This window comes from Python bivittatus, unplaced genomic scaffold, assembly GCF_059951505.1.
Source record: "Python bivittatus isolate LINGU-HERP-01145 unplaced genomic scaffold, Pbiv_v1 ctg000430_np1212, whole genome shotgun sequence".
Classification (NCBI taxonomy): Eukaryota; Metazoa; Chordata; class Lepidosauria; order Squamata; family Pythonidae; genus Python; species Python bivittatus.
In genome coordinates, this window is record NW_028277071.1 from 1542064 (window position 1) to 1569921 (window position 27858).

At 43.4% G+C, this 27858-nt stretch overlaps 1 protein-coding gene across 3 annotated transcripts in view; it reads right to left on the reverse strand.

Annotated features, from left to right (window-relative positions):
- Positions 1-27858, reverse strand: part of LOC103066474 (vigilin-like) — a 50562-nt gene that overhangs the window by 12796 nt on the left and 9908 nt on the right. For 2 of the 3 annotated variants that reach the window (XM_088144190.1, XM_088144191.1), the window contains 15 exons: positions 14448-14527; positions 13994-14106; positions 12688-12836; positions 10858-11073; positions 10090-10296; positions 9370-9585; positions 7207-7413; positions 6004-6111; positions 5311-5415; positions 4485-4563; positions 3475-3614; positions 3199-3303; positions 2085-2198; positions 1555-1641; positions 901-1032 (listed from right to left, as the gene is read on the reverse strand). In XM_088144190.1, coding sequence (XP_088000316.1) covers positions 901-1032; positions 1555-1641; positions 2085-2198; positions 3199-3303; positions 3475-3614; positions 4485-4563; positions 5311-5415; positions 6004-6111; positions 7207-7413; positions 9370-9585; positions 10090-10296; positions 10858-11073; positions 12688-12836; positions 13994-14069 — 1941 coding nt within the window. In that variant the 5' untranslated portion in view covers positions 14070-14106; positions 14448-14527. The remainder of the gene's footprint in view (positions 1-900; positions 1033-1554; positions 1642-2084; positions 2199-3198; positions 3304-3474; positions 3615-4484; positions 4564-5310; positions 5416-6003; positions 6112-7206; positions 7414-9369; positions 9586-10089; positions 10297-10857; positions 11074-12687; positions 12837-13993; positions 14107-14447; positions 14528-27858) is intronic. The other variant, XM_088144192.1, reaches the window with a different exon arrangement.

Consider the following 27858-nt stretch of genomic DNA (forward strand, 5'->3'; position numbering starts at 1 on the left):
TGTGCTGATCAGGCTGTGGTCAGAGTCCTCAATAACTCATCTGCCACGCACATGTGCAGGTGAACCCACTGGATGAAACTGCTGCGGTGCATACTCACAACTTCAGCAATTCCATCCTGTGGTATTTAAATCCAGTTCTGATTTGCCTTAACCAGGGGAATCTGATTTAAGACCCTGTACAGTAAACAGACATTAAATTAGGGTTCTTCATTTGAGGGCCTAGCAGACAAAATGGCAGCTTGAGGCTTACGAAGAACATGAAACTGGTTGGGTCACTGAGATGTCCTGCAGTCCAATGATTGGAATCAACATTAGCCTCAATAAAGCTCTGAATCTCTCCTGTAAACCTGACCAAGTATACTATGGACAAAACTGTAATATTTCTTTAGGGGGAGAAATGAACTCCTTGGGCAATCGGAAAGCTTTTCACAGCATAATTTTAGTTAAAAAAAAGGTTTGAGTCATCTAAAATTACTTTATCAAATCTCCTTTTGTTTGGGTAGTGGGAAGTTTGGAAAATCCACATCACGGTTTCTCTCTGTCAGTAGCCGCTTAGCTTCACCAGATCCTGTAAGAAGATCTCAATGGACTAGCAATTTTGTGCAGGAGAAGGGTGTGATTCAGACAGCCCAGTCTTGAGCTATGTGAAGCTCTAAAAGCCAGATGCCAATATTCAAAAAGGGCTTGAAACCGAACAAGGAGCCAGTGACACCTCTTGGCCGCCACACATAATGTTGACGGTCCACCTAAGTGGACTGGACGGAGTTTCCAGGTGCTCTTCAAGGCCAGCCCAACATACGCCTTGTTCCAGATTGCATCCTGAGCGGAAGGCATTCAAGTAGCTTCTTTCAGAGGGCTGAGGAGGAGGAGAAGGAGGAGGAAAATGGTTCACACACCCACCAGCTCTCTCTGGATGGCTAAGATGCGATCCCGAGCATCCTCACAGTTAGCCTTCTTCCCAGTTATCAGGATCACTTCGGAATTGCTGTTTTCTGTAGGGAGGTCAATCTTGGTATTGGTTTCCTCTCGAATCTATTGTGAAGAGACAACATCAAACCCCAGAGCCTCAAGGCTAGACTACCGCAATGAGCTCAACAAGGAACTGCCCTCAGAAGTGATGGGTGGAGGTAGAAACGAAGCAGTTCCTCCAGGATGATAGGACTCTTTGCCAGGAGCCTACTTGGACCACATATTCACAATGGGTGTTGACTCCCCCATTTAGTGCTCACCATGTGGGAAGAATCTCAAAATCCCTAAATCCCAAATCGGCCTGGCCAAGGGTCAGTCTACTTGGGAATCGCAACAGTTTTGGAGTCCAGTGTGACTTGGGAATACTCTAGTGCATATTAAACCGCAATGTAATGTGCTAGATTTGATAGGCTTAAATCCTTGAAACACTGACCTTTTCCATAAAAAGGGTTATGTACCACCACCAACATGCAAGTGCACATGTACACATATATGCACACAGAGGCCAGACTGCCAAAAGCCTCATTATGTAATGTGTGAGGTGTAAAAATTGCTGTGTAAAAGGTGAAAGTCTCACCCTTTTACCTTTTTGATATTGGTGCCTCCTTTCCCAATGATGTTCTTGTGGAATTGCTTGAAGATTGGAACCGGGATGGAAAAACTATTTTCGATCTAAGGCACAGAGAGGGAGGGGAGTTAATCCAGAGAGGTTCCATGTCCTGTTCTACTAGCCTCCATTAATATATCTTGGGCTTCTGGAGGTAAAGACAGGATGGATGGACCATATCACAGGTGACCTTATAGCCCAGCCTCTGGCTTGCTCAGACTCTGTAGTGTAGAGTGATGTTAGCCACATAGCATCACAGGGTGAGAGCTTCAGCACTATATATCTCCTCATATTGCCACCGCCCACTACCATCCCAACCATCACAAGGAATGTGTGCCATGGTGGCTCACGCATAAAGCAGAATTGTCAGCTATTCCAAAGACTTGAGAGGTTATCTCCTCTCCATGCCCCACTGGCTGAAAAGGGGATGGAGCATCCTTTTCCCCCAATGGCATGAAGGATGCCACTGCAGACAGACTTCTCTGGAACCTCAGCCAGCTAGACTCACCAGCTCTGCAATGACTTTTTGGAGGTACTTGGCACACTTCTCCACCTCGTTTTTGGGGCCACGCAACTGTACAATGTCGCTCTTCTGTGAAGGGTCAGGGAAATTGATGATTACCTGTAGGGTGGAGAGGCACAACATGTGAAGTCTGAAAAGAAGAGGGGTGGGCTCCCATCGACACGACCCCTTTATTTAAGTCCTATTGCAAAGCAGAGACCTGGCGAGAATGTGAGTGATACAAAAATCTAGCCAAATTTACATTCACCTTATTCTGAACCAATTTTTCTACTTGAAGTCTTGTTCCTGTAAGTAGCAGTGAGCTATACAAAGCATCTATTACTCATCTTCTCATTTATAATATTTCAGCCAAGTATTGCCAACCCACTTTCAAACAGCTCTTATAAATTTGATGTATACCTCTTCCACCCCACTTCCCCTCTGGCAAGTTTCCAAAACAGCTAATTAAATTTTAAAAAAACAAGGACAGCGTATAAAAGTTAAAACAAATTATGAATGGTACCAAGACCATTTAATAATTAAAGGGCTGACAAAATAGTTGCACCTTTAACAGTTTGATGAAGATCTTGTATCTTCCTTCTAAAAAAGCCAGAGATTCACAGAAAAACGCATTCTGCATTAAACATAAATTTATTTCCTTGAACATCAAGCAATACCTATCTTTATCTAACAATGTATGCAGTTTATAAAATAAAACTGCAAAGACGACGAAGTTGTTTAGTTTCAGTCTAGTCTTTTGGGTTTAAAGGGTGTCCAGTGCTAAGCAGAGAAAGTATAATCTCAGGATTAAGGTAGGCTTAAGTCTCTATGCAGCTATAGAGCTTGTTTAGCTCAACCTACCTCAGAGGGCTATTGCCATAGGAATAAAATGAAGAGAGGCTTGCATGCTTTCTCGAGCATCCCAGAAGAAAGATGAGATATAAAAGCAATAAAATGAAATATAAAATAAAATATATAATTTAAACTAAAATAAGGCACTAAGACTCAAGGCTACCCAGAACCACAAAACAAACAGTTATATTTTGCCGGCAACTTGAAAATACTTTTGCAAAATGCCAAGCCAAGCTTCAGTGGAATGTGCTTCTAGGGAACTCCTTACTTCTGGGAATTTGTCCCGGACCTCCTTGATTTTCTCGCCTTTCTGCCCAATGATTGTCCGGTGAAAGCGCTGTTCAATTATCAGGTCCTTGGTGCGTTCATTTTCCTAGGAGAAGCCATAATTCATGAAAGGCACTGCACCTTGTCCCAAACCAACAAATTGTTTGTAGGCTTGGGCAGATGGGTTCTGGACAGGGGCAAAATATCCCTCCCCTAAGGACTTCTAGCAAATACACAGAGCGACACTCGATGCAGTCAAGGCACAGTCTGTCCTTACCATCCGAGCAGCCATTTCCAGGAGCTCCTTACGAGCCAGCTGAACCCCTTGAGGGTCTCCTTCTATCCGGATCAGGTTGCTCTTCTCACTGTCGGGAGGAATGCGGACTGAGACTTTGTGCTGTTCCTTGATGCGGTTGACTGCGAAGGAAGTACAGAAAAAAAAGAATTAGATGCAAGTCCTCTTTGCCCTGGGGGGGGGGGGGTTGCTATCTCCCACCTCTCCAGCAAAGTGTGATGGTGAAACGCCACAGAATGGAGGAACCTAGGTTTCAATTTCTAGCTGGCCACAAACCTCCCTCACGGGATCATAAATCCAGGGGTTCTCTAACTTTGCTGTGACCCCCTAAAACTACGGATAAATTTGTGTGGCCCCCATGAATAAAACCAACAAATTCTTTAGGATTAGAGTTGAATGAGAAATGAATACACCTCTTATTTTGAATAGTTAAATTTTAATGTAATGCATCAGAGGAAGCCTCAGAGTTTTGTGGTATCAGAAAGGAAATAAAGCCCGGAGCTCTCACTCTGTCTGTGAAAGGTTGATCAGTTTTTTTTTTAAATGTGCCCCCCCAAGTTGCCTGGGAGCCCCAGAGGACTCCTGAGCTAATCCCTCTGCCAAATTAACGTATGTTGCAGGGTTGAGGCAAGATCAACTTATTTTGCGGGGTTGATGGGAAAATTAAGGGGAGAGGGAAACTGCTGCTTACAGCCCTGAGCCAAGTCACACAGACAAGAGTCAGGGTCCCCATCAAAAAGACCGCTACCCAGTATGGACTGGGAAGAGGGCTGGCTGGTTAATCTCTTTGAGGAGGCAGAAAAAGAGGGATCTGGCTTCCACCATCTACTGGCCAACCTGACAAATGTTAGCAGAAAAGATTTAGGGGCTATTTAGAGCTGTGTGTATTCTTCAACCTTACAGAGATTGGCAGGAAATTAATGTGACCCCAGCCACCTCAAATCCTTCAGGGGGGTTTTTCCTTCCCTAGACTTCTGATCAGCCTGACTCACTGTTGGCTCCATTTTTCCCAATCAGATGACGATGAAACCTCTGGTCAATAAGCACCTCAGTGTAGTCCATTCGTCTGAGCTGCAGAAGAAGATGGGGTGGTGAGACACAAGACTTGCAAGACAAAAATGGAGCCTTTCATCTCAGACAATACGATTCATTCTCGTGTGCCAGCGACTGCGCTAATATAAAACTGAATAGGTCTGGCACACTCTTTCACCTCCCTCACCCCTCGCTTATCCTAGCACCAGCAAAGATATTCTTATATTCTTAAAAAAACATAACAAGACAAAACGCTTCTTAATGGGTTTTCAGTGTTCAGAGGTTCGGAACGGATGTATGAATTGGAATCTACTTTCTCCCCCAATACAACTTTGGTAATGTTTTCTAAGACATCCCTGCCACTGGAAAATCCAGTGCCCTTTTTGGCAACATGGCAAAAGCTGGGGTCAAATTCCAGCACTGGGACAGTGGGGGGAGAAAACCCACAGACTGCCAGCTTCCTATTTGGACTCCTGCAGCCCCTTTGAATAGGCAGGGCTCCAATGTTTGAATTAGTTTTTTTGGCTTATTTGCGGAAGTTTTAAGAGACAAAATAACACGTGAAAAAAAGGTCAATATGGGTGTTTTAAGTACCCCTTTCTGCTTTTTTTAATGGGTCAAACAGTTTGGCACCATCTCTCCAAGGTGACACTCATAATGTCACTGGCCACAATTCATACTGCCGTCAAGCAGAAAATAGATGAATCGCTGCCCTGGGCTGGAAAGTGTTTTTTCCCCTGCTATAGTGAGGGAGAAAGTACATATAAGATTCACAGGAGGGCTCACCAGGTCCCGAATGATCTCCTGAATCTGGGTTTGAGCCAATTCCACCTCCTCGGTGGGTCCTTCCAGAGTGATCTTCTCATCGCCATCCGTGAATTCAATGTGAACCTAGAAAAAGGCAAGCCACGCGTGTCTGCCATCAAAAAGGGTTGCATTTGTATTCCAACAGATCTCATAAAATACTTCTTAGTTTTTAAGTGGAGGTGCAAGAGAGGGCCCTTGCAACAGGCCCTAAGCCTCTACTCTCTTTTGGTAACTAAAAACTATCTCTGAACAAGATACCTGCAGGCAACTCATCTAGTAAAACCATATGGACTTGAAACTGCTATGTTGATATTCAAGGTGCTCCAGCAATCCATTAAGGGAGGGCAAAGAGACGTACTGCACTAGTCAAATTTAGTTCCTGCTTTTTATTTTTATTTATTTATTTTATTTATTTATATTTCCAATGCGCCACCGCCCATCTCACTGTGGGGTGACTCTGGGCGGTTTACAGTAAAAATAGAGTTAATATCGATTAAAATAGATAAATATTAATTGATTAAAATATGTTAAAACACACTTCCTTTGTAATATTTTCCAATATCCTCAAGGGACAGATATGCCTTTTTTCCCCCTAACAATATTTAATGCGTTCAACCGTAAATTTTATACTGGCTATTTTATTTATAGCCTTGTTATTTTAGGAATACTTGCCTTAGGGAGTTGCTGGGTAATTCTGCCAATATTCTGTCCTTTCTTCCCAATGATAAAACGATGTAACCAGGCTGGGGCCATTACTTCAGCTACCATCACGCTCTTCGCCTAGGGAGCAAGGACAGGATTTCAAGAGGAGTTTATGGAGTTCATTCAAAAGAGCAGCTTTGAAAACCTGGCTACAGGCAGGTCTCTAGTTGGAGTTTGTTCTCCAGATATCAATGCTGGCACATCTCTATACCAGCAAGTGTTTTTAGTGCTGTAATACCTGCATTCTGCCTCTAGGTGCTGTTATAGTAGCATTCCAGCACTTACACTCGTGTGTGTGTGTGTGTGTGTGTGTTTGTATTTATTTATTGATAAGATTAGATTAGATTAGATTAGATTAGATTAGATTAGATTAGATTAGATTAGATTAGATTAGATTAGATTAGATTAGATTAGATTTGCAAGCTGCCAACTCCATTAAGCCAGAGTTGGGTAATCTTCAGCCTCTGGGATTCACACGGACGTTGAATCCCTGTTTTGTGTCCCTCAAACCCATCCAATTTTGCTGAAAACTAACTTTTCTCCCATTTTAAGTTAGGAAACAAATGAAAAAAAAATATTTTAAGTCGAAGAATGTCATCGTTAAAAATGGGGGGGGGGCTTCTCCAAAGCCCAACAGTTTCCTTAGGTAAAGCATCCCCCAAAAGCCCCCTCCATTTTAAGTGCCACTTTTGGCCATCCAAAGATCGCCCACATCTACTCTGTCACAATTTGTTTAAAGCTGGTTTCTTGAAAAAACACAGTTTACTACATTCACAAGCACACCACATCCTGTTCATAGTTTACAATGGCCAAATTCACATAAAACACTAATCTAAACAAAATGGAGCCCGCTTCACATAATACAACAATTTATTTTAAATGAAACAGCAGGTGCGGGATCAAAGGAAAAAAGAGGAAACCCACATACACACCCAGAGAGAGAAATACCTCCTGCACAGACCCAACATTTTTACCTAGCTGGTCTTTAAAGCTTGCGTGCATCTTGTCTGTTTTCAATTAACTTACACAAAATCTAGGGGGAAAGTGGGGTTTATTTTATTGACTCCAGCACTACGGTCAGAGTGCCTGGCTACTAACGAAGATGCTGTTCTGGTCCTACTTCAAGAGTCCCACAACTGACTAGGCCTCTTTGCGACAGCGGTAGCCTCTTACCTTGGCATAGACCTGAGTTAGGGCTGGTCCCAGCTTGTCTGGCTCCCCACGCAGAATGATGGTCTCTGAGCTGCTTTCAAGGGGTGGCATCTCCACCGAGACCCCGGTGGTTTCTAGGATTTCTTGCAAGGTGTTTCCTTTCGGGCCGATGATGTACTTGTGCTGGGACTTCTTTACCTCCACAGAGATGGTGGTGGTTTTGCGCTTCTGGAAGACAGCAAGAGGCCGCTTCAAACCCAGAAAGGATGCAAAGCCATCTTTACGAGGAGCCTCCCAACAATCCTGTTGGAAGGAGAGATGACCCTTCGCCTTTTCACTGGGGTTGACGCTTATCCGATCTCTACATTCTGGCACAACATCACTACTAAGACTGCAACGTTTAAATGATCCTATTCAGCAGATGTGGTCCAGAACAAAGGTGCCCCTGGAAGCTTTTTTTTTAAGCGCACAGAGTAGGCAAGTCACAGTAGGTGGCAGTCCTGAGCCAGCTGTAATGGTATGTGGGAATGACCCTGGGAGACCGGGGTGGGGGAAGAGCCACAGCCAGGGGAATGGTCAGATACGAGGCAGTGGAGCCCGCAGAAGGAATGGGGGCCTGCCAAGAGTCTCAGAAGGGACCCTCCCTAGTTGCTTGGGCTATAAAGGCAAGGGGGGAGAAATGCGCTTTCAGACTTGCAAGATTCTGTTAATGTAATCTTACAATAAAGTGGAATTAGTCATGCTTTCATCAGGAGCACCTCGCAAGGCTGACACCAGCAGATCTCAAGCAGCAGTATCAGACCTAAGACTTGAACAACACTAGGAAGTTTTAAAAACACACACAAAAGACAAGAGTTGCAAAACCAGTTCTTATTGCTGCCAAGAAATACTATATGGACACATCCATGTAGTCACCAGGTGCTGCGTTCAGGTTGAACGAGACTTATGATCTGTGTGAGAAATATTCCCTGTTTCTTCTTAAACAGGAGGGAAGGTTAGTATCTGCTGAAATACTCATCTACATCAAAGTCCCCATATTTTTTCCCCTTCTTTTAGAACTGTCACTTTCTCTATGGAAAATCACTCAAATAACAGGCATAAAGAGACAGACTATTGCTATAAATCTGCCTGTGCAGAGAAATTGCCAGGTTTTCTGTTCAACTACAGGCAAGCAGCAAATATGTGAGGATTGATGATGGTAAGAATGGAAAGACTGGGGTTTCTGCACAAACAAATCCTCGTTATTTGATTGTGTTTCCCATGGATGGGCAAACCATCACCTCTAAGCCTCTTCTGAGCAGGCACTCAAACTTCCCCTATAAAGCACATGAGCAAACCTACTGCATTAATATCTTTTAAAGCCCCTAGACAAGAAGAAAAGAGGTTGAAATTTCATCTCTTCCAGTGCCATCTCCATGTCACTATCATAGTTTCACAGTCCCTGATGGGCATAAAAGTTGGAGAAAAATGCAGCTTTAAAGGCGGTGTTAGGCCCCTTGCATACAACCAAAGGCTTTTCCAAACGCCACAGCCTTCACATAATCCCACCCTCCCCCGCTTTGTCCTGGGATTATTAGCCATTTCTCTATTCAGACATCCAAAATTCTGCTCGGCAAAAACACAGATGGGGTTATATGAGTGGGGAAGGTCACAGAATATTAAAGGATCTGGGAATATTCAGCCTGAAAAGACAACCTAAAGAGGATATGACAGAACTACCTGAAGGGAAGTCATATGGGAAAAGTCAAGATTGGTCCTCTATCAACCCAGAATACAAGACATGGAATAATGGATTTACGGTACCTGAAAGCAAACTCTGATTAAATGTTGGAAGAAAGTTCCTAATGGTAGAGCACTTTGAGAGGGGAACCAATGTGTCAAAAGTGGTGGGCTGTACTTAACATGTCTCCATCTATCCAGGATATTTTAATTTACCCTCTACCAGCTCCAGGATTTTATGAAGTCATATCCAATAATATTGAAACTTTTTGCTCCCAAACTCAACCACTTTGGCTCTGAGAGGGGATGGGAACTGAGATCATTGGCAGAGGACTTGCTCCGTGTGCAGAACATGGCAGGTTGAAAGAGGATATAGGAAAGAAAATTGCTGCCAAACCAGAATAAGAAATATGGCGACAGATATCCCAATAGTCTAGACCCCTGAGGGACCTCTCAAACACCTACCTTGTCTTCATAGATCTTCCGGATACGCAGGAGAGCCTGGGAGACAGGTTCCTTCTCCCCGGTAATGATGATCTCATCCTTGCTGACACTGGGCGGGGGGATGTTGATGCGTGCCCCTGTCTCCTGTATGATCTCCTGGACTGTTTTGTTGAAGGCCCCAGCAATGAATGGGTGGAAGACCTTCTCCAGGTTCAAGCGCTCCACTGCTCGCTTGTCCTAAAATACAGTGGAGAAACTACAGTCTGACAAGGCAAGGACAGAGCAAGCTTCCTTCTGTTCTGTGTGACACCTCTAAAACTCTTGAAGATCAAAGTCTGGCTCACTTTTTGCATCTTCCACTGGGAACAGAGGCAAGGCTATTACTCAAGGCCTTCCTTCTCTTCTCAAACAAGCACACAGGAGATGATCATTGTTGATTTATTTTCACTGCAAGACTCCTATGAAAAAAGGCAGCAGCTCTTCCCCATGAAATCAAGAAGAAACTAATGCATAAGAACCCTTCCTCACCTTTCAGGAAAAAAATGCATGCACATTAAGGTTGCATTCTGTTAACTACATGGTGAAATTAAGAGCAATCCATGGCACTTGTCTTCTGGAATCCCTGCTTATCATTTTAGAATCAAGGTGTTGCAGCATCAATCACAGAAGGCACTAAAAATAATCTTCTGCAAACTTCACCCGGTCACCTTTGGAGGGAAGGAGGGGTGCCCAACTGCTTACCTGCTCTGCTGAGATGAGCAAGATCTCATGACGTGCTTTTTCAATGCCTTCTTTGGTGCCAGTGATCTTGATCTGACTGCTGGGGTCTTCAGGCCGTGGGATGTTGATCTTGGTGGCTGTCTTTAGCTCGAGCTCCTGCAGTTTCTCGCCGTTCTTGCCAATCACAAAGCGATGGTGTTCTTTGGGGATTGTGACAGTAGCTGAAGCCTGCGGAAAGGAGAGGATTGGGGGGACTGAAGCATCTGAATGGCAGATTTGCTAGCAACCCTAGAAAAGCAGAAGGGGAGGAGTTTACACAGCAGTGTTGTGTTTACAAGCCCAAGTCTCACCTAGAGCAATTGTCTTGGATAAAGTATTTGGCCCAACAGTAGAAGACATGGGCTGTATGCAGAAAGTCCAAAGATCAACTCTGGATAAACTTGGAGAAGATGTGTCTGTAACTGTGGAGAGTCACTGCCAGACTACCAGTGTAGACTAAGGATAGGCAATATCAGTCCTTCCAGATATTATAAGACTACAGAGTGCTGGCTCGCCTGATGAGAGTTCAACAACTGAAGGCCCCAGATTGCTCATATGTGCTCTCACAGTACTGAGCTTATAGGCCAGTGGCAGGACTCTGTTGAAGGCAGCTTTCTACGAAAGATCTGATTTGCTGCCAGTTTTCAAAGGACAACCGCAAGGTCAGCTATGACACCCTGGGGATACCTATGTTAATGGTAATGGTAATGTTTTAAGTGCTGACTGGGAGCAGGAGATGGTGATGTGTACCTGGGTCTGAAGCCGAGCAACAATTTCCTTTCGTGCTTTCATTACAGAGTCCAGTTTGCCAGTCACCATGATGGACAGGCCCTGGTCTTTGGCCAAGGAAAGCTCAATATGAGCCCCCGTCTTCTGCATAATGTCCACGCATACTTTGGCCTCGTCACCTTCTCCAAACTGGCTGTTGTCCTTGTAACGTCGCTCTTCCAGAGGAACGTGAAACACCTGTCAAGAAGAACTAGGCATCGTATCTACATACTGCAAAATTTCCACACAAGAACAGGCCTTGCTGGATCATGCCAAAGGAATTCACCCAGAACACAATCCTCTTTCCCAGAGTGGCCACCAAGCATTTCTCTGAAGACTATTTATGGGGCAGAAACACAAAAACTATTCCCCAATTGACTTGCAGAATCTACTATTAGAAGTAGCTGCTTCTAAATAAAGGACTCCATTTAGCTATCACGACCAGATCTCTCCTTCATGAATTCATCTACTTCTCTCTCAAAGCACCTTCTTCATCTGACAATAGAGAATTCCCTAAATTAGCAAAAGGATGCATGCCTGTTCTGAATCTATTATGACCTAATGCCACTAGATGAATCAGCATTGCAGTACCAAGGAAAAATTCCTCACCCACTAATCTCCAGGTTATGGATACCTTGATTCAAATCTGTCACAGCCCACCTCAGACATCCTGCTTTTTTCTGAATTAAAAAGCTCCAAAGATTTTAGCATTCTCCTCCTACTTAGAGGATAAACAACACTTTTATGATTTTTTCCCCCGGAATATTTTTTCACCTTCAAGAGCTATAGCAGATGTGGTAGGTGACTCCATGACACTACTGGAATGGGCAGAGGCTAAATATTCACCTAACTCTGGGGCGATGCGGTGGCTGAAGGCTCTCATTTTGACCCTAAGAACCGCACAAAATCAGTGAATTTTGAAAGGTGAAACCAATGCTCGCTGATTTGCTTAATGGCCTCCCCAAGTGGGGGGAACTCTGAGAGTCTTCTAAAGACCTCAAAAGAGGTGCTGGGGGGGGGTGTTGCACATTACCTAAAGACTGTCCATGGGCAGTGGCCTTGTTGAGGCACCAGTGTAAGCCAGGAATCAATATGAATGACCAACATGTCAACATCCTTAATCCTTTCGATCGCACCAGCAGATGAATGGCCATTATCTTCCAGCTTTCAAATCACTGAACCGAGACGATGCGACCCTCAAATGCTCCAGACTAATTCCCTGGTTACAACAGCAGGATGCAAAAAGCTATTCTGCCCCCCACCAATATTCCTCTCTCTTTTCTGAGCATAATTCAGTGCAGAGATTTTGAATGAGAGAAGTATTGCAATTCTGTCTTTTCATTTCTATGACTTATAATTAATTTTCTAGACCACTGGCTCTTAAAACTGTTTGACCCAATTATCTCTTTTCCCAGTCTCCAACAATGTCATTCACCCACCTACTCCCCACCTCAAAAAAACAGACTCTGTTGTTTTACACAAGCATCTCAGCAGTGGCAGTCCCAAACTGGATCAATTCTCAAACAAGCAATTACAAATGGCTTCATTACCTCCAGGACATGCCCCAATTACCCCCAGTTTAAGAACCATTGTTCTAGACCAACCTTATCCAGCTTGGGTGCCCTTTGGGTGTGTGAACCAACTCCCAGAATCCTCAGCAATGGTTATGCTGCCCGGATAATTCTGAGTATGGGAATCCACCCCACTTGGAGGCAACCAGATTGGCAAAGGTTGTTTTCAACCCACCCATTCCTTTTCTCTGGGAGATCACACCACACTGCGCACTGCACTCACCACCCTCCATGCACCCACCTGGGTGATGACAGAGGATTTGATAGGCCGAATTTTGTTCCATACGCCTGTGACCTCGCTGGATCTTTCTCCCGGGGCCCCCTTTTCTGGGAGTGGTGGGAAAGCTTCCAAATATGTAGGGATGTAGGCCTCATCTTCCGGGACACCACCTGCTCAGAGCAAGAGAGGAGAAGAGAGCACAGACTCACAGGGGAACAAATACCTGATCAAAAGAGGACTGCACAGCAAATACAGAAAAAGAGAAGCGTACAAAAGTAACGTCTCCTTTGAGTGGAGTTCAATTACTACAAGGCCAAATCCCAGTCATTTTCCTAGCAACCATATTGGAATGCTTGGCCATTCTCTTCTCCTGGGATACGGTTTTAACTTCCCAGTCTAGCCTTACAGCCCTATGATTTCCTAGTGATCTCCAGTCCCAAAACTGACCAAATTCAACCTTCCTTAGCTTTTCAAGACCAGATAAAGATCAAACGCTTGACAATTTTAGCCTACTGAAACTCACATTTGATTTTGGTTATGCTACTATTCTTGTATCTGACAACAGGGAGTTACTTTTTATAGAAGAGGAGAGGGAAAGAGGGTTTAGGATCTGTTTCTTTTGAGTTCATTGGTTTTATTTTTACTAGAATATCAAGGGCCCGCCTCCACTCGGTGCAAAATGATGGGGCACAAATGTGTACAGGGATGATGTGACATATACAAACATCAACCTGTCTTTAAGTTACTAGCAGTTAAAGATTTTCATCCAAGGTGATAAAAAAGGCCAAAACCAACAGAAGAACTGATTTCAAGACTATTTGTTTTACGATCAAGAGACACACTCTTGAGACTGAGAGACATAAACAGTAAAAGTCAAATGTAGCACCAGCGGTACAGGTTGTGGATAATAACAGAAGGTCTGGATAATTATAAATCTAAAGGTTTGGTGCTCTAGTGTCCTTTTGAAATTAAAAACAAATCACTTTACCCTCACCAACAAAACAACTTGGAATGTTACAATATTCTCCTACTGGTTTCTGATGGCTGATTTTTCTAACTTATAGACTTTTTTTTTGCACAGAGACCACTACTGTAAATCGCTTCTTTCCCACTGGGTGGCAAAGGATATGGCAGCTTGAAATTCTGGGAGCCGGAGGCAAAAAATTGGGGGTGGCCGCAGGTGTCATCATACAGAATCTCCTGCTGAACCACAGCCAACCTTCCAAATAACCCAACAACCCAACTCTGCTTTTCCAAACATGCCTCTCATTTGCTGTGAGCAACGTTCTTCCTGCCCCAACATCCTCCGCAGGCGAGCCCATCTCACCTCGTGCTTCTTCGTCCCTCAGGCCGCTGCGGTGCTCAGCAAAGCTCTCAGGTGTTAACACTGCTACCGAACTCATTGTTTCAAACCCAGATTTGCGCGTTTCCGATATTCCACTGAGGAGGGGGTACAGAGGGAGAGGAAAAAAAAGGCACCTGTTTGGCAGTTGGCCAAACCACCTTGAAGGACACCTTGGCATTATTTAGCACCTAAGCGTGGCTGGCATTTACTCACATGATGCCAGCTCAGCTCTCCTAAAAGATCAGCATGGATGCGTCCTAACTCCAAACATGTTCTTCTGCCTTGCCTAATGTTTTTATAGTGAGCTGTCAAGGTGCAGAGATCACATTCATTCGTTCATCAGATTTATATCCTGCCACAACCATCAACAACTCTCAGATCATACACTGCCCAACCCTAAATCAGTTGCAAAGCATCACTTTCTTCCTTGGCTTACCTGCAAAATGGTCAAATGCCGGAAAGGTCCGTCCGAAACAAGGCTACCTGTGGCGCTTCAGTGTGACAGCAGCTTTGGTCCTGCCAGATGTTAAAATGACACATTATTATTATTATTATTTTGGTATTTCTTTCACCTTTTTGTTAAAGCGCTTTCTATGTGGGTTCCCCCCCCCCTTTTCAATAAAAAAAATTTTTTTTTAAGCTTTGGTTCTGCCAGGAAGATTGAATACCATCATCTTAGGATGAAACATGCCCCAACCTAGTAGAAGAGTCCCTCCACCCCTGAAAAGAGATATGCCCAGGTAAACAGAATAGCAACAGAAGACTATTTAAAGGTTATAGGAGTGTGTCATTTATTCCTCCCCAAGGAGAATTTATTTTTGCTCTATGACATCCCCCAGCTGCCTTGGGGCTCCCTCCACCTCCAGGAATTCAGTGGGGAGCCTGGAGGAAACTACCAGGCACTTAGGATTCTAGTCCTCATGACCAGAAGAAAACAGAACTACAATGCAATCTAAAAATCAGACTCCCTAGAAAACAAGCAGTGTTTCTGGGATAGATGGAACCATTATATTAAGCTGTGATGCCATAAGGCCACACCGTGCTAAGGAAAATCACTGAGCGAAGTGGATAAGCGCCTCTGTAAAATGAAGTCTGGCTTCTGGATCTCTTTGAATACAACCAGAACTGTTTATCACCAGAGTGGTGAAGTAGCTCCTGGTATCCAGAGGTGAGTGCCAAGATCGACAGCTGCAGTTATGAGACTCTAACAGGTAAAGGACCATACTCTTGGTGATGCCGCCGCTGCAGGAGGCGGTGCTACAGGTTTCCTGGAACTGGTGCCGTGCGTTTGTACTGGGATTTCAACTCCCAGAATTCCCCAACAGCATAGCCAAAAACCTGCATTGCCAACATACTCAGAGTGAGCCCAGCTGGGGAACACTAGCATTATTCTTACCTTTAGAACAAGCTGGGTCCCCTCCCTAACCAGACTTCAGGCCCCTTCTTTGCAACAATGCTCTCTTTTATTTTTTCCCACCGCCTTCCAGCTCTTATTAAAGCAAAGCACTGCTAAGCTTCCCAGGACCCAAACTATGGTGAGGATTTGAGGGAAAGCCTCTTATGGCAACCAGGAACTAATCACACCTGGCTATCACCTTCCCATCAGTGCTGAGTTGAGTGGCAGGGTTGTGGGTGGGGTGGGGGATCGTAAGAGGAAGAAAACACACACACACACACACACACACACACACACACACACTCGGTTCATGGAGACTTTACATTTCTAATCCTGGAATATGCTTAAGTAGAAGACAGAACCCTCTGTAGATACTTCAGGTAACTCTTTTTAATCCACATTAAGACAGAAGCAAAAAGAAAAAAAAAAGAGGCAGAGAAAGAGATTTTTTAAAAAGAAACCTGAGTGGGTGGGGGAATATATAGGACATCACACAATGCACAATAATATGAAATCAACAGTTCAAAGCTAAATGGCCCAACTCTGGATAAAGCAGAAGTATATTCCAAGGGCCTGGAGGAGGGGCATACACCTCCAAGAAAGTTTCACACTATAAGAATTGACAGCATCAAATCTGCTTCATTTCAAGAGTTGAAGGTGAGGCTGCACATGCCACTAAATGACATGTGCAATTGGCTTACTAATTTTTGCACACGGATGTCATCCTTTGGGAATGTGCCTTTCTACAAAATGCATTCATCAGAGTCCACCCTTTGCCACTGCTTTCCAACACCATTCTCTGCTGAAAAAAAAAAGAGCTGACCATGCATGTCTTGAAACACTGCACATTCAGAAAGCATTTAGAAATACCTTCCATAATTAGTCCGTTCAATTCACAGATCAACATAGAAATAGACTAGAAAGTAGCTGGTTCGCTCAAGATCAGATACTGACCGGGTTGGCTTAACCATCAATGAGCCAGAATTGACTGGCTCCACACGACTAGCTACAACAGGGCCCTTAATTTTTGGGGCCACCTGGAGTTTTGAAGTAGGTAAGGGCAGGATGGCTGACATGGATGAACTCATTCACAAAACGCTACTCTGGTGGGACAAAAGAATCACCATAAAAAAGGCGCATGGAGTAATGGGCTTGATGGACACCCACTCTGGGCATACTAGTGCCCCAGACAATCATACAGGGGGCCATATTCCTAAGTCGAAACCCAACAAATCTCATTATGGTGAGCCCAGCCACTGAGTTTTATTGGGTTAGTGTCCTGGCTGTGAGGATTTGCCACCACTGCTAATCCATGTCTACCTCTCCCTATTGGTCTGCCTTCCAAGTCAATTCCTATCTTTCCCAGCCTGCTTTGGGACTATACAGACAGTCCTCTACTTACAAACTTTCAAGTTACAAACTTTTGCCAATACAAACAACCTCCAACAACAAAGATTCCGGAAGGAAGGTCCTAGAAATTTATGGCATGCATGCGCACATATGTGGTGTGCCATAAACTTCTGGGCATACATATGCAGTGCACTGTGATTGGACTTATGAACAAAATGAACTTATGAACAGGTTCTTGGAACATAATCTGTTTGTAAGTAGAGGACTATCTGTAGACATTCCCCAAAAGGATATAACCCTTTCATTTCTGGGTGGGGCTGCTGGTGAAATAAAAAACAGCTCCATTTTAATCTGATGGCCACCAGTCTAGGAGGAACTGAAGCATTCTTTTCCCAGGCAGCTACAGGAAGTCCCTGGGTTAAGAACGCCCAGGTTACTGATGACCCATAGTTAAGAACAGAGCCTATTGTAGCAAAATTCAAGTTAAATACCCAATGATTCGAGTTAAATGCACAATGCTTCAAGTTCATTACACAATACTACTTATACAATATTATACAATAATACTGTTCCAGCTTACATACAAATTTGACTTAAGGACAGACCTTGGGAATGGAGCTTGTTCTTAAATTGGGGACTACCTGTATTCCACTGGAAGAAACCCTGACTTCTTATTGACTCCCCTCCCACCTTCAGGTGCACACCGAACAAGCTGCCATCTCGTCTCCTTGATGCAGTCTGATAGGACCGCAGCCTGTGGCCATCAATAAATAAAGATGAGAGAAAAAAAAGACACAAACATGGGAAGTGGGGAACAAACAGTCCTGTCCTACACGCAAGAGGAAGGGCAGAAGTCTACCATTCAAAACAGGAGTTTTGACATTTGCAAGATCTCAAAAGATCCCGTGGCTTGTAATCAGCATATGCTTCAAGTTCTCACGTAATTAGAGAGAGGAGTTTGAAAGAGAAGTCTCCCCCCTCCCCGGTTTACAAAAATCAGGACATTATACTCTGCAGTGAGTCCGAATCCCTGCAAAATACCAACTCGCACTCTGTCCAGGCAGAGAGTTATATGGATTACAAGTTACTGCCCATCCTTAACCGGTACTGCCAATGCTCAACTATGGAACCATTCAACTGTAAAGCCAACTTCTGTGCTTCTCACCAGCAACATTTCTTATAAACATTTTAATCTGATGTTATCTCTTCCTAGAATTCCCAAGGCTTGTAGGCAATCATGTTCTTCAAAAGCTCACTGTGTCTATCTGCTTTCTGCTCATCTAACCAGGGCTAGGACATCAACAGCCAGCCTCCTAGACATTTAAGTCATCCAGCAATTTCAAGCTGGCTGGGGAATTCTGGGAGTTGAAGTCCACATATCTTAAGGTTACCAAGGCTGGGAAACACTGCTCCAGAACGCGTTTTTTCAAACAACTTGATGGGGTTCCATGAGGGACTAAGTAAAAAAGAAAAAAAAAAAGTTGACCATTTAGTTTAGAATATTGCCAATTTTCTATCATTAGAGCTTTGCCTCGTGATCAGGCGTTCCGGGAATTTTCTTTTTAAACTAACAGCTTCCATGGCCTGAACAGGTTTGAAAGCCCTTATAAGACCAATATACTTAGCAACTGTAAAGGATCTGATCAATACCAATAGCAGAAGAATGCCTACTGTCCACCACAATCTTCATGATCTTTCAGGTGCCAAGTGGAAGCCGCCCATTCGCCTAAACTTTAACTTAGACCAATGGGTATAGATGAAGTTTTCTTTTTTCTCTTTTTAAGTACCCTAGTGAGACTAAGTAATATTTTCCTTTTTTAACCCCCTGGTTGGTATCTGCTGTCCTTCTGGGAAAGGCGGGTCCAAGGGGAATAAATACTAAAGACATGGAAAGAAATATCTGCAGAGTTAGATATACACGCTTATGCCAGTAGGCATCACTGTAGAGAAACATTTTAAACTTTAAGCTAAGGAAGTACCCCTTCTATGAAACGGTACATGCCACCAATAATTTTATTTCAAATAGGATTCATTCTAAATGTTTTTAAAATAAGTTCGAACCATATTCAAAATAAATCCTACTTAAAATTGATTTTCTTTAAAAAATAGTGATGCCCTATTAATTAGGGGCATCACCTTCATCAGCTTAATCCAATTAGCAATCATGCTAGAAGCGTAGCCATTAATCCCCCAAACTCCCCATTCAACACAGCCATCCTTAAGAATTCTGGGAGTTGAACATGTGTCTGGAGGGTATCCAGAGTGGAGAAAGCTGATTGGACTAATCAGTTTGCCACCATGCACTAGTTGGATGAGAATGGCAGAGCCAGGGTTAAGTTCCTGCTCAACGATAGAATCTCACAGGGCTAGTAACTCCCAGCCCAACCTATCTCACAGGATTATTGTGGAGATAACACAAAGGGATGGCCTTGAGCTTCCTGAAGGAAGAGAGGTTATACATCTAACAAATACATAAATGGACAGAGATCTGTTATTGCCCAATGCCTAACCCTGATTACATTTCCTAAAGTATGCTAATAGGGTAGGATAAAAGGCCCTTAACCTAATTTTAAAGCAATCACTTCAGGCCACTAGCAAGGTCATCTTGATTAGCTTCAGCTTCGTCAATTACCAGCGTGCAGTCACTGACAAGATTATACTAAAGGAAATGTACCCTAGCAGGGAAAAAAAGTTCTCCATCTCTGTTTGGAACTAACATTGCCATGAATGCAAGAATTCAAAAGAGCAAGACGTAGCTTGTGATGCCCCCCCCACAACAAATTAAATGTATCAAAGATTTAAGGACAGATTTGATTTTTCTGCATAGTTAGGAATGCAAAAATAGGGGTTTGGAAGGGAGAGATCAAGCCTATAAGTGGTGAGCAAAGTTGAATTACACTTGGTAGACCCAGAAGATGAGTAAGTTTGGAACAGAGATCACCTCAAACATGTTTCAGGCTCTTTCATACAAATCAGAAACCATCTGATATAGAGGAGTACTGGTAGTCCTCAACTTACAACCACAACAGGGACCGGAAAATGTTTCAGGCCCTTTCATACAGATCAGAACCATTGACTTACAACCACATTAGGGACAGGAAAATTTATCGTTAAGCAGTGCAGTTATTAAGCGAGGCATCATGTGACTTCACCCAATTTTATGACATTTTTGCAGTGGTTGTTAAGTGAATCACATGGTCATTAAGCAAATAATGCCGTTCCCCATTGATTTTGCTTGTTGGAAGCCAGCTGGGAAGGTTGCAAATGGCAATCACATGACCCTGGGATGCTGCAACCGTCATAAATACATACTGGTTGCCAAGTGCCTGAATTTTGATCACATGACCGCAGGGACCTGTGATGGTTTTAAGTGCGAGGACCAGTCATAAGTCACTTTTTCAGCCCTGTTGTAACACTGAACAGTCACTAAATGAATGGTTGTAACTTGAGGACTATCTATACATCTATCACCATGTTCCCCACCTGGGCCTCTGCAGATATGTGGATCAACTCTCGTAATTCTTAGCAGCCCTGGTGGCCTTATTGGCCGAAGATTCTGGGAACAGAAGCCCACTCAACTGGAGGCTGCTCAGACTGAGGATGAATCACCTATGAGCAATTCTGAGAGGAAAACTGGAAATTGCTTTCCAGGTTTTTTGAGAGCTACTGAGGCACAAACAATAAGACATTCTAGGAGTTGAAGTCGATGCCACTGGAGGGTTAGGGAAGCCCTGCCTTTCTACAAATGAAGGCATCTAAGCTGGGATGAATGAGGAAGGTTGCACAGGCAAAGGAGTGAGCACACAGTTTGCTTAGAAAACCTTCTATTATGCTTATTTGCCAGCCAGTCTTCCCCAACCCTGAGCAACCCCAAATTTCTTACGGTGTGCTGCTCACACTAATACAGAAAACTCCCATCAATGTGCCTCTGCCAAGTTATTACACAACTATCGTAATGTACCGTGCTGGCAGAAAATAAGGTGAGAGCTGATGCCCCGCTGCCTTCTGGCTTAGTGCCACCACTTCGAGTTGCAAGTCCTACAAGGATATGTAGCTCTCAGCATGCTGAACTATTTCCCAACCATAATCTAGATGTATTTATTTATGTACACAATTATTTATAAAACACCATTTCCCAAAGGATTCAAGCTGGTTTATGGTATCATGCAGTGAAAATAAACATGCAACAATTGACAATTTACTAGCTAGTTAAGGCAACCAGCAGCCAAAAGCCCTGAGGAGTAATGATGTTTTTAAGGTCTTCCTGCAGACCAGGAGTTTGGGGACTTTTCTTATCTTGGCGGCAGGGTATCCACTGAGAAGGTGCTTCCAGAGCTGCCCCTTACGTGGGGGAGGAATCTTCAGCATGCCTTCCCTTAAAGTTTGCAGAGGGCAGGCCAAGTTTGAGCGGGATAGATGGTCCTGAAGACCTTTGCATTAGGTTCACCTATCATGTCAAGCCATGAGTTAATTATGATTTATTGAATACATTCAACTGGCTGGATTTACACAACATTCTATGCCATAATCTAGGGGTGAGAAATCTGCAGCCCCTATATGGTTAACTTCCCTCTATATGGTTCTTGGAACCCTTCCTGAATATAACTGCTCACACTTGATAGTAGTTTCCTGACATCTGGAAGTGGAAAGCACATAACAAGTGTAGTAGAAACCTTAACCTTTAGGGGAACCCCCCCCCCCCCAAACTTGCTTCTAAAATCCATCTCTGTCCAGATGTATGAAGCGGCTTTATGCTTTTCATGACCATCAGCCTCCTCAAGTGTATTACGTAAGGCCCTTAGCCACCAAAAATTTATGACCCACTCCTGCCATAAACCCCAGTTTACAAATTTATGCTAATGCCTAAGCCAAATGATAGTTTGACAAACATGTTAATTTAGGTTTGGTCTAATTCCATAAAACCTTTCCTGTTCTTGGTACCCACAACGGGACACCACATTAGCTGGAAAGCCACCTTCATAGATTAGCTGGCAATTTCTCCCCTTGACCCGGAGGGGCATAAAGAAATCCTACCTACCATTGCCACTCCTCACTTCTTCTCACTGTACTGTTGACACATTTCTGCCCCCCTCTGCAGCACCATGTTAGGAAAATTTAGAGCAGCCTATCGGGCAAGCTACAGTGTAGATATGGAGAGAAGGTGGCAAACACTGAAAATGGCCCAAGGCTTTTTCCTGGCTGATGCAGAGTTATCAAGCCCAAGGCGCTTGATTTTGATAGACGGGAAGCAGAAAAACTTTTCTCCAAAATGTACAGTATAATGCACACAGCCCTTCCCCAACACTCTAAAATGTGCTATTTAAGGCAGCTTCCTCATTACATCTAATGGTAGAGTCAACCCTGATAAGCACAGGAGGCCTTGCAGCTACTAAAACTTGACAGTATCATCTTATTTATGTTGATTATGCCAAATGGGAACTGCTAAGCACAAAATGGCCCTCCAACTACCCACCAATTCATTTTGCATCTTTTTAACTTATAGGTTGCAGCAACCAGCTGATCTTGTGAAGTGAAGCAGGTTGGATCTGGCTAATACTTGTATGGGATGCCTCCAAGAAATCCAAGGTGTATAATATGGCCTGGAAAGTTGGGGGGGGGGGAAGATGGCACAGTAAGCCATTTCTGTACTGTTAACAAGAAGACATGGGTTGGTCTTTGGTGGCCATGGGCAACCTTTGGGGGATGGGACCCAAAAGCCACTCTGGATGAGTGACAAAGGAGATGTGTGAGGGGCCATGCCACAGACATGGAAATACCCAGCAGGATGCTCTCCTTTTAATTAAACTGGATATGAAATCTAAGCAAAACCCAGATCCACCTGCTCAGCAAGCTTATCCCATCATCTGCCTTTCAAACACATCCACATGACGACCAAAAAAAACCAACAACAACAATCAACAGCCTTGGCTAAGGATCCTGCTAACCCCAAGATCTTTCCAAGAATTTGATCTGCCTCAAGACCTTCCCACTGGGCTCTAATTAGGGAAAGGAACTGTGCCCCAGCTGGTGTTAAGCAACTGACAATTGATTTGGACAAGAAGGGGAGGGGCAATAAATCAATTCTCAGGCTGCCACAGATCAACATCCTTAACCAATGCTTGATGTCTGAGAAACTTTCCTGAACCCATCTGTGCAGTGATAGAAGGGGAAAAAAAGAGATGCTAACTTCCAATTGGAATTAATGAGATCCCAGGGCATTTGACCTCGGGTTAGTAATACTGCTATTCATATTGTTTTTCTGAAGACTACAAAGCTCAGAAACTACTTCATAATCTGATGGACACTAATTGCTGCCCGTACCCTTCTGCTGAGAATGAGGCAATTAGCAACAAAAAAGATTCTCAAAATCCAAATTATGGCACGCTGCATGACAAGCAGGACAGTTTCAAAATCCCCAGAGCATCTGCTACATCTGCACCATCAAACACCTTCTAGAGAACTCAGAAAGGTGTATTTTCAGATCCATAACCACACCACAAGGCAGATTATGTTTGAGATGGCCTTATCAAGGTTCACTCAGGCCGTTCACAGTCTTAAAACTTGGGTTCACCTTATACCACTGTGTGAACCTAACCATGGTTAAAGATTTAACGAGTTCTGTAATCCCAGCCAACTATGGTTTAGCCAAACCATGATTAAACAACCAAGGTTTACTACAATGCCTTGGCCTCAATGAGCTTCATAACTGAGCAAAGATTTGCAGTTTTGTATCTCAAAGACTAAGAGCTCTTCCTTCAAGGAACAGTTGTTACCAAAAAGTCCTATGACATGCACAAAGCTATGGGTAGGTCTTTTCCACCTTGGTCCACTTCAGAATCACTAACTGGACTCAAATGCTTACAGTGATGCAAGACTATCCTGGTTATAAGTCAGAGCTGGGGAAACATGTCCTACCAGGTAAGTGTTGACTCAAATCCTAATGAATTAATGAACTAACATATCCTTTTAATCTAAGAGGAAAGGGGGGGAAAGAAGAATGGAAAAAAGGGGGGGGCACATTAAGTATTTGGCCTTATGCTAAAAACTGAAACTAAAGCATGGTTTCAAGGCACAAATATACCCAATGGTGAGAGATTGTGAGGAGGCTGGGAAAGAAATGGGGGAATCAACTAAACAATCAAGAGATGGATGATTTGGTTGACAGCTTATTTCATAAATGGCAACTTAGCCCAGGTAGCAAGAAACATGGGAAGAAGTGTTTCAAAGGGACTCCATCTTCATTAATTCAGTATAAATGAGGACTAGAAATCCCTTTTGGTTTCCAAGATTCTGTATTTACCCCCAGACAAACATTAAAGATCCCTTATTAAAATCAATACAGTTCTTGCTTCTTTGATTTTGCCCAGTTGTGTGGGGCTTGGAACTCAAAACTGAGCAATATCAAAATCTGAAGGGAGACCTGAAAATAGTGCACATAACCTAGGACAACACAACACAGCCCCATTCAGAATGACACCAAGGTAAAGCTCTGATTCAGGTGGATCCATAAGTTAACCAGCATCATTTGCCAAGTCAGCTGGAGCAGTGAAGAAGCAGTCTACACATGCTGACTGGCTACACTTTGCTTCATTTTTGGTCAGCCTACATGAACCAACTATTTCTCTTTGTAAACCAGTGCTTGCAACTTCACTGGAGTGCAAACCCTGCCAGTTGTAGCTTGGTCAATAAAACTTAAGCAAGTCACAGCCCGATAGATGGGTCTGATCAATATGTGACCGCCTCCCACCCCTCCGATGAAGGCAACTATGAGACTACCTTGGCAATGCTTGCACAGGAAGGCTGCAGGCTCTTGCTGACCGGAGTAGCAGCCTTCCTTAGGTTGCTAGGTGACAGCACACACACTACATTTCCTTCTACTCCTGCTAGCCAGAAATGGACAAGGGAGGCGCCTGCACATCACTGTGATGATACAGGACCTCCTTGTCCCTCAGTAACTACTGCCAACCAGCCCTGACAAGCTGAGAGATAATGTGACATGTTTGGTTCTACCTTAGCCACTCCATTTGCAAACAACGTGTTGTGCAAGCATAACCCTAGGAAGAAAGCAATGGCAAACCACTTCCAAAATCTTGCCAAGAAAACTGCAGGGACTTGTCCAGGCAGTTGCCAGGAGTCAACACTGACTTGAAGGCGCACACTCACACACCTGCTTGAGAGATTGCAGCAGGGGGCTGTTATCCATTCAGCAATCCTTATGGGCTTGCAAAAAGAAGCTGGTAGGTTAAGTGGCAAATGGAATCTAGACCACAATTTTTATGGCTGGAACAAAAGACTGAAGCTCAGATATTGTTTTCCAGGATTTCACTTATGATTGTTCCCTCTGGCTTCTCAAGAGCTTTGCAACATCAGGAGCATTTAATTGGGCTCTGTGGGTCTCAGAGACTCAGGCATGTACAGCTACTAAAAGCAGCTTCTATTTTCATAATCATTGGTGGCTGGCCTTTCCCACTTGAGTTGAAATGCACAGAGCATTCAGAAGCAAGTGAGAGAACTGTGCACGGAATGGAGAGCAGGGAAGGGAATAAATATTTATGATACCTCAAACACTTGCCAATAGATATACAATCACACCCTTGCAATCTGCCTACAGTGAACACACCGGTTGTGCATGGTAACAAAAGCGAAAGTATGCTTCCCTCCCATGAGCAAATGTGGACTAAAAGCTGGCCAAATTCACCCCTCTGTTGAGCAAAGCTGTTAAAAAAGCCTGGTCTGTTGCCCTGGTTGAAGCCCAAGCCCTACTCCATGCAGGCTCTGCTCTGTGTCTGGCAGACCTTGCATGGAACAGGGCCCAAAATCACCTCTAGATGCCATCTTGACTTGAGTGACTGAAACAAGACAGGGCAATTAAAAGCATCAAAACACTTCTTCGGGAATTCTACATTCAAGGTATACCTTCTCTGTCTCATCCACAATTTCTGTAACTCTTATTTCTTGGATGAAGTGCAACTGGTCAGGGGCAAACAAGCCTTGAAACCATCATTTACAAGCCACAATGGTTGGGTTCACATAACTGCCTAAGCCAAAACCAAAACTCACAGTGTTATAACTTAGCACAATGTGCAAACCCAGTCTTACTCACACCCCTAGTGCCTGCAGTCCAACTTCATTTGTAGACTGTACAATAAAGAGTCGGAGAAACTATTCTAAACTGGGACAAGAATACCTCCTTCAACCTTCCTTTTGCACAAAATATAGATGGGAATGAAAGTACACACATATTATAGCTAATAATCAACCTTGGAATCACTGAGTTAGAAGGGCCACTGGGGTCATCGAGTCCAACTCTATTCAATGCAGGAATCCAAATTGAGGAAATATGTTTTTATATTCCAGATGAGCTGCAAAATATGTTCAATCAACTTCAGCCAACTCTGTATCAGGTTGGGAGATGATGAGCTAAACTTTTAATACACCAATGTGCAGAATGAACTTCTGAATCAGCCCAAATCACTCTGCGCATGTAACATCAGACCGTGGCTTGGTGAATAGTGTGTATAGTGACACTAGTGCTTTCTAAGAGCTCTTGGAAGGCTTGACAGCCGAACCAGAAAATAGTGTAAATGTCCAGAATTGATTACAGTGCATTACCTTCCCAAAGATGCTATTAATTTACATTTTCTGTCCTCAGCAGATCTAATTTGGTGACACATCTACCACCCACAGCTTATTCCTTTTAAATCAAGTGAGTGCTTCTCTCAAGCATTTGATATTTAAACAAAAATTTTCATTGAATTTGGTTTGGTAGGCAGGTGAAAGCAAATAATATTTCTACCTTGTGCAAGCAAGAATTCTACTTGTACAAGAATTGTACAAGCGCAGAATTCCAATAGCAGGATCAGAAATACTCAACTAGCATTACAGAAATCCATCAAATGTTGCCTGTCAAAAATCCAAATATCTCAGATTAAATAACACCATGTCCAGATCCAATGGCTAATCCTACCCCAAGATATGAAATTACTGGTAGTCAAAGAATAAATAAAAACAAACCTGCCCACCGGTTAAATTGAACTGATACTAATAATGCACAATTTATAAATGAGGCATGCCATTTTGGTTTTGTAAACAACAAGAGGATTGAATATAAAAATGACAACTAAGTCAGGGATCTGTAAGTAGCTTATCCATCCTAGTATGGAATATAGCAGGTTGGAATGCTCAAACTACAAGGTTGCCTGCCAAAAATCCAAAAAAATAAAAAGGTGGATGAAGGGAACAGAAAATAGGAAGTTACAAAGAGGTGGGAGTGAGGAATAAATAAGCAGTAGAAAGTTATTGCTGAGTATTCTTCTGTTCTTTAAAAAAAATGCTAGATTTTGTAGTCAAATCTTGATTCATTCTGCCATGCAGACAGATACTGCTATACAACCAACATTTATCATCATGGATGATAGCTGAAAGACAAAATACAACATATATCAGGGATGGGCAAATTTACGGATTCTCTGCAAATTGCAGAGAACAGGTAGCACAAAATTCTGCTGTTACATGTTCAATCCAAAAAGGATTAAAAGATTACAGCAACCTGTTGTTACCACCCCCATCACCACCACCTCAAAGCCCAAGATGAGTAAAAAATTATGTATGGCTACAAACACTGTGCCCTTGGGAAACAGAACATTTTAAAGCAAGTGCAGACCCTGACTTGGACCACAATTTGCCAAGTTATACTGTGGAATTCTAGGGCTCCTCAGAAGTTCACCAAGGTTTTCTTAGGGACTGCCAAGTGCTGATTGATAAGGATCCCTGAGAAAGGCAGCTCATGTTCCTCATTTGTAGTGCAACCCTCTGGGAATGGGATGGGGACCAACCACTTTCAGATGAATAAAATGCCCATAAACAGGATGCACTCCCCCAAATCCTCTACCAAATGCCAAAGTTGCAAAGCAGATCTGTGGAATCCCCACCTTCCTTTAGTAGATAGAAGGTTCTCTTAGGCTAGGAAGCTCTAGAACTCACTTTTTGGGAAAAGCCACCCCAGGCTCTAACATCATGAAGTTATTTCCTGGAAAGTCACGACTTCTAAGAAAAATATTGGATTGGCTGGCCATTTCCAATTTTCTGGCTTCCTATTCTT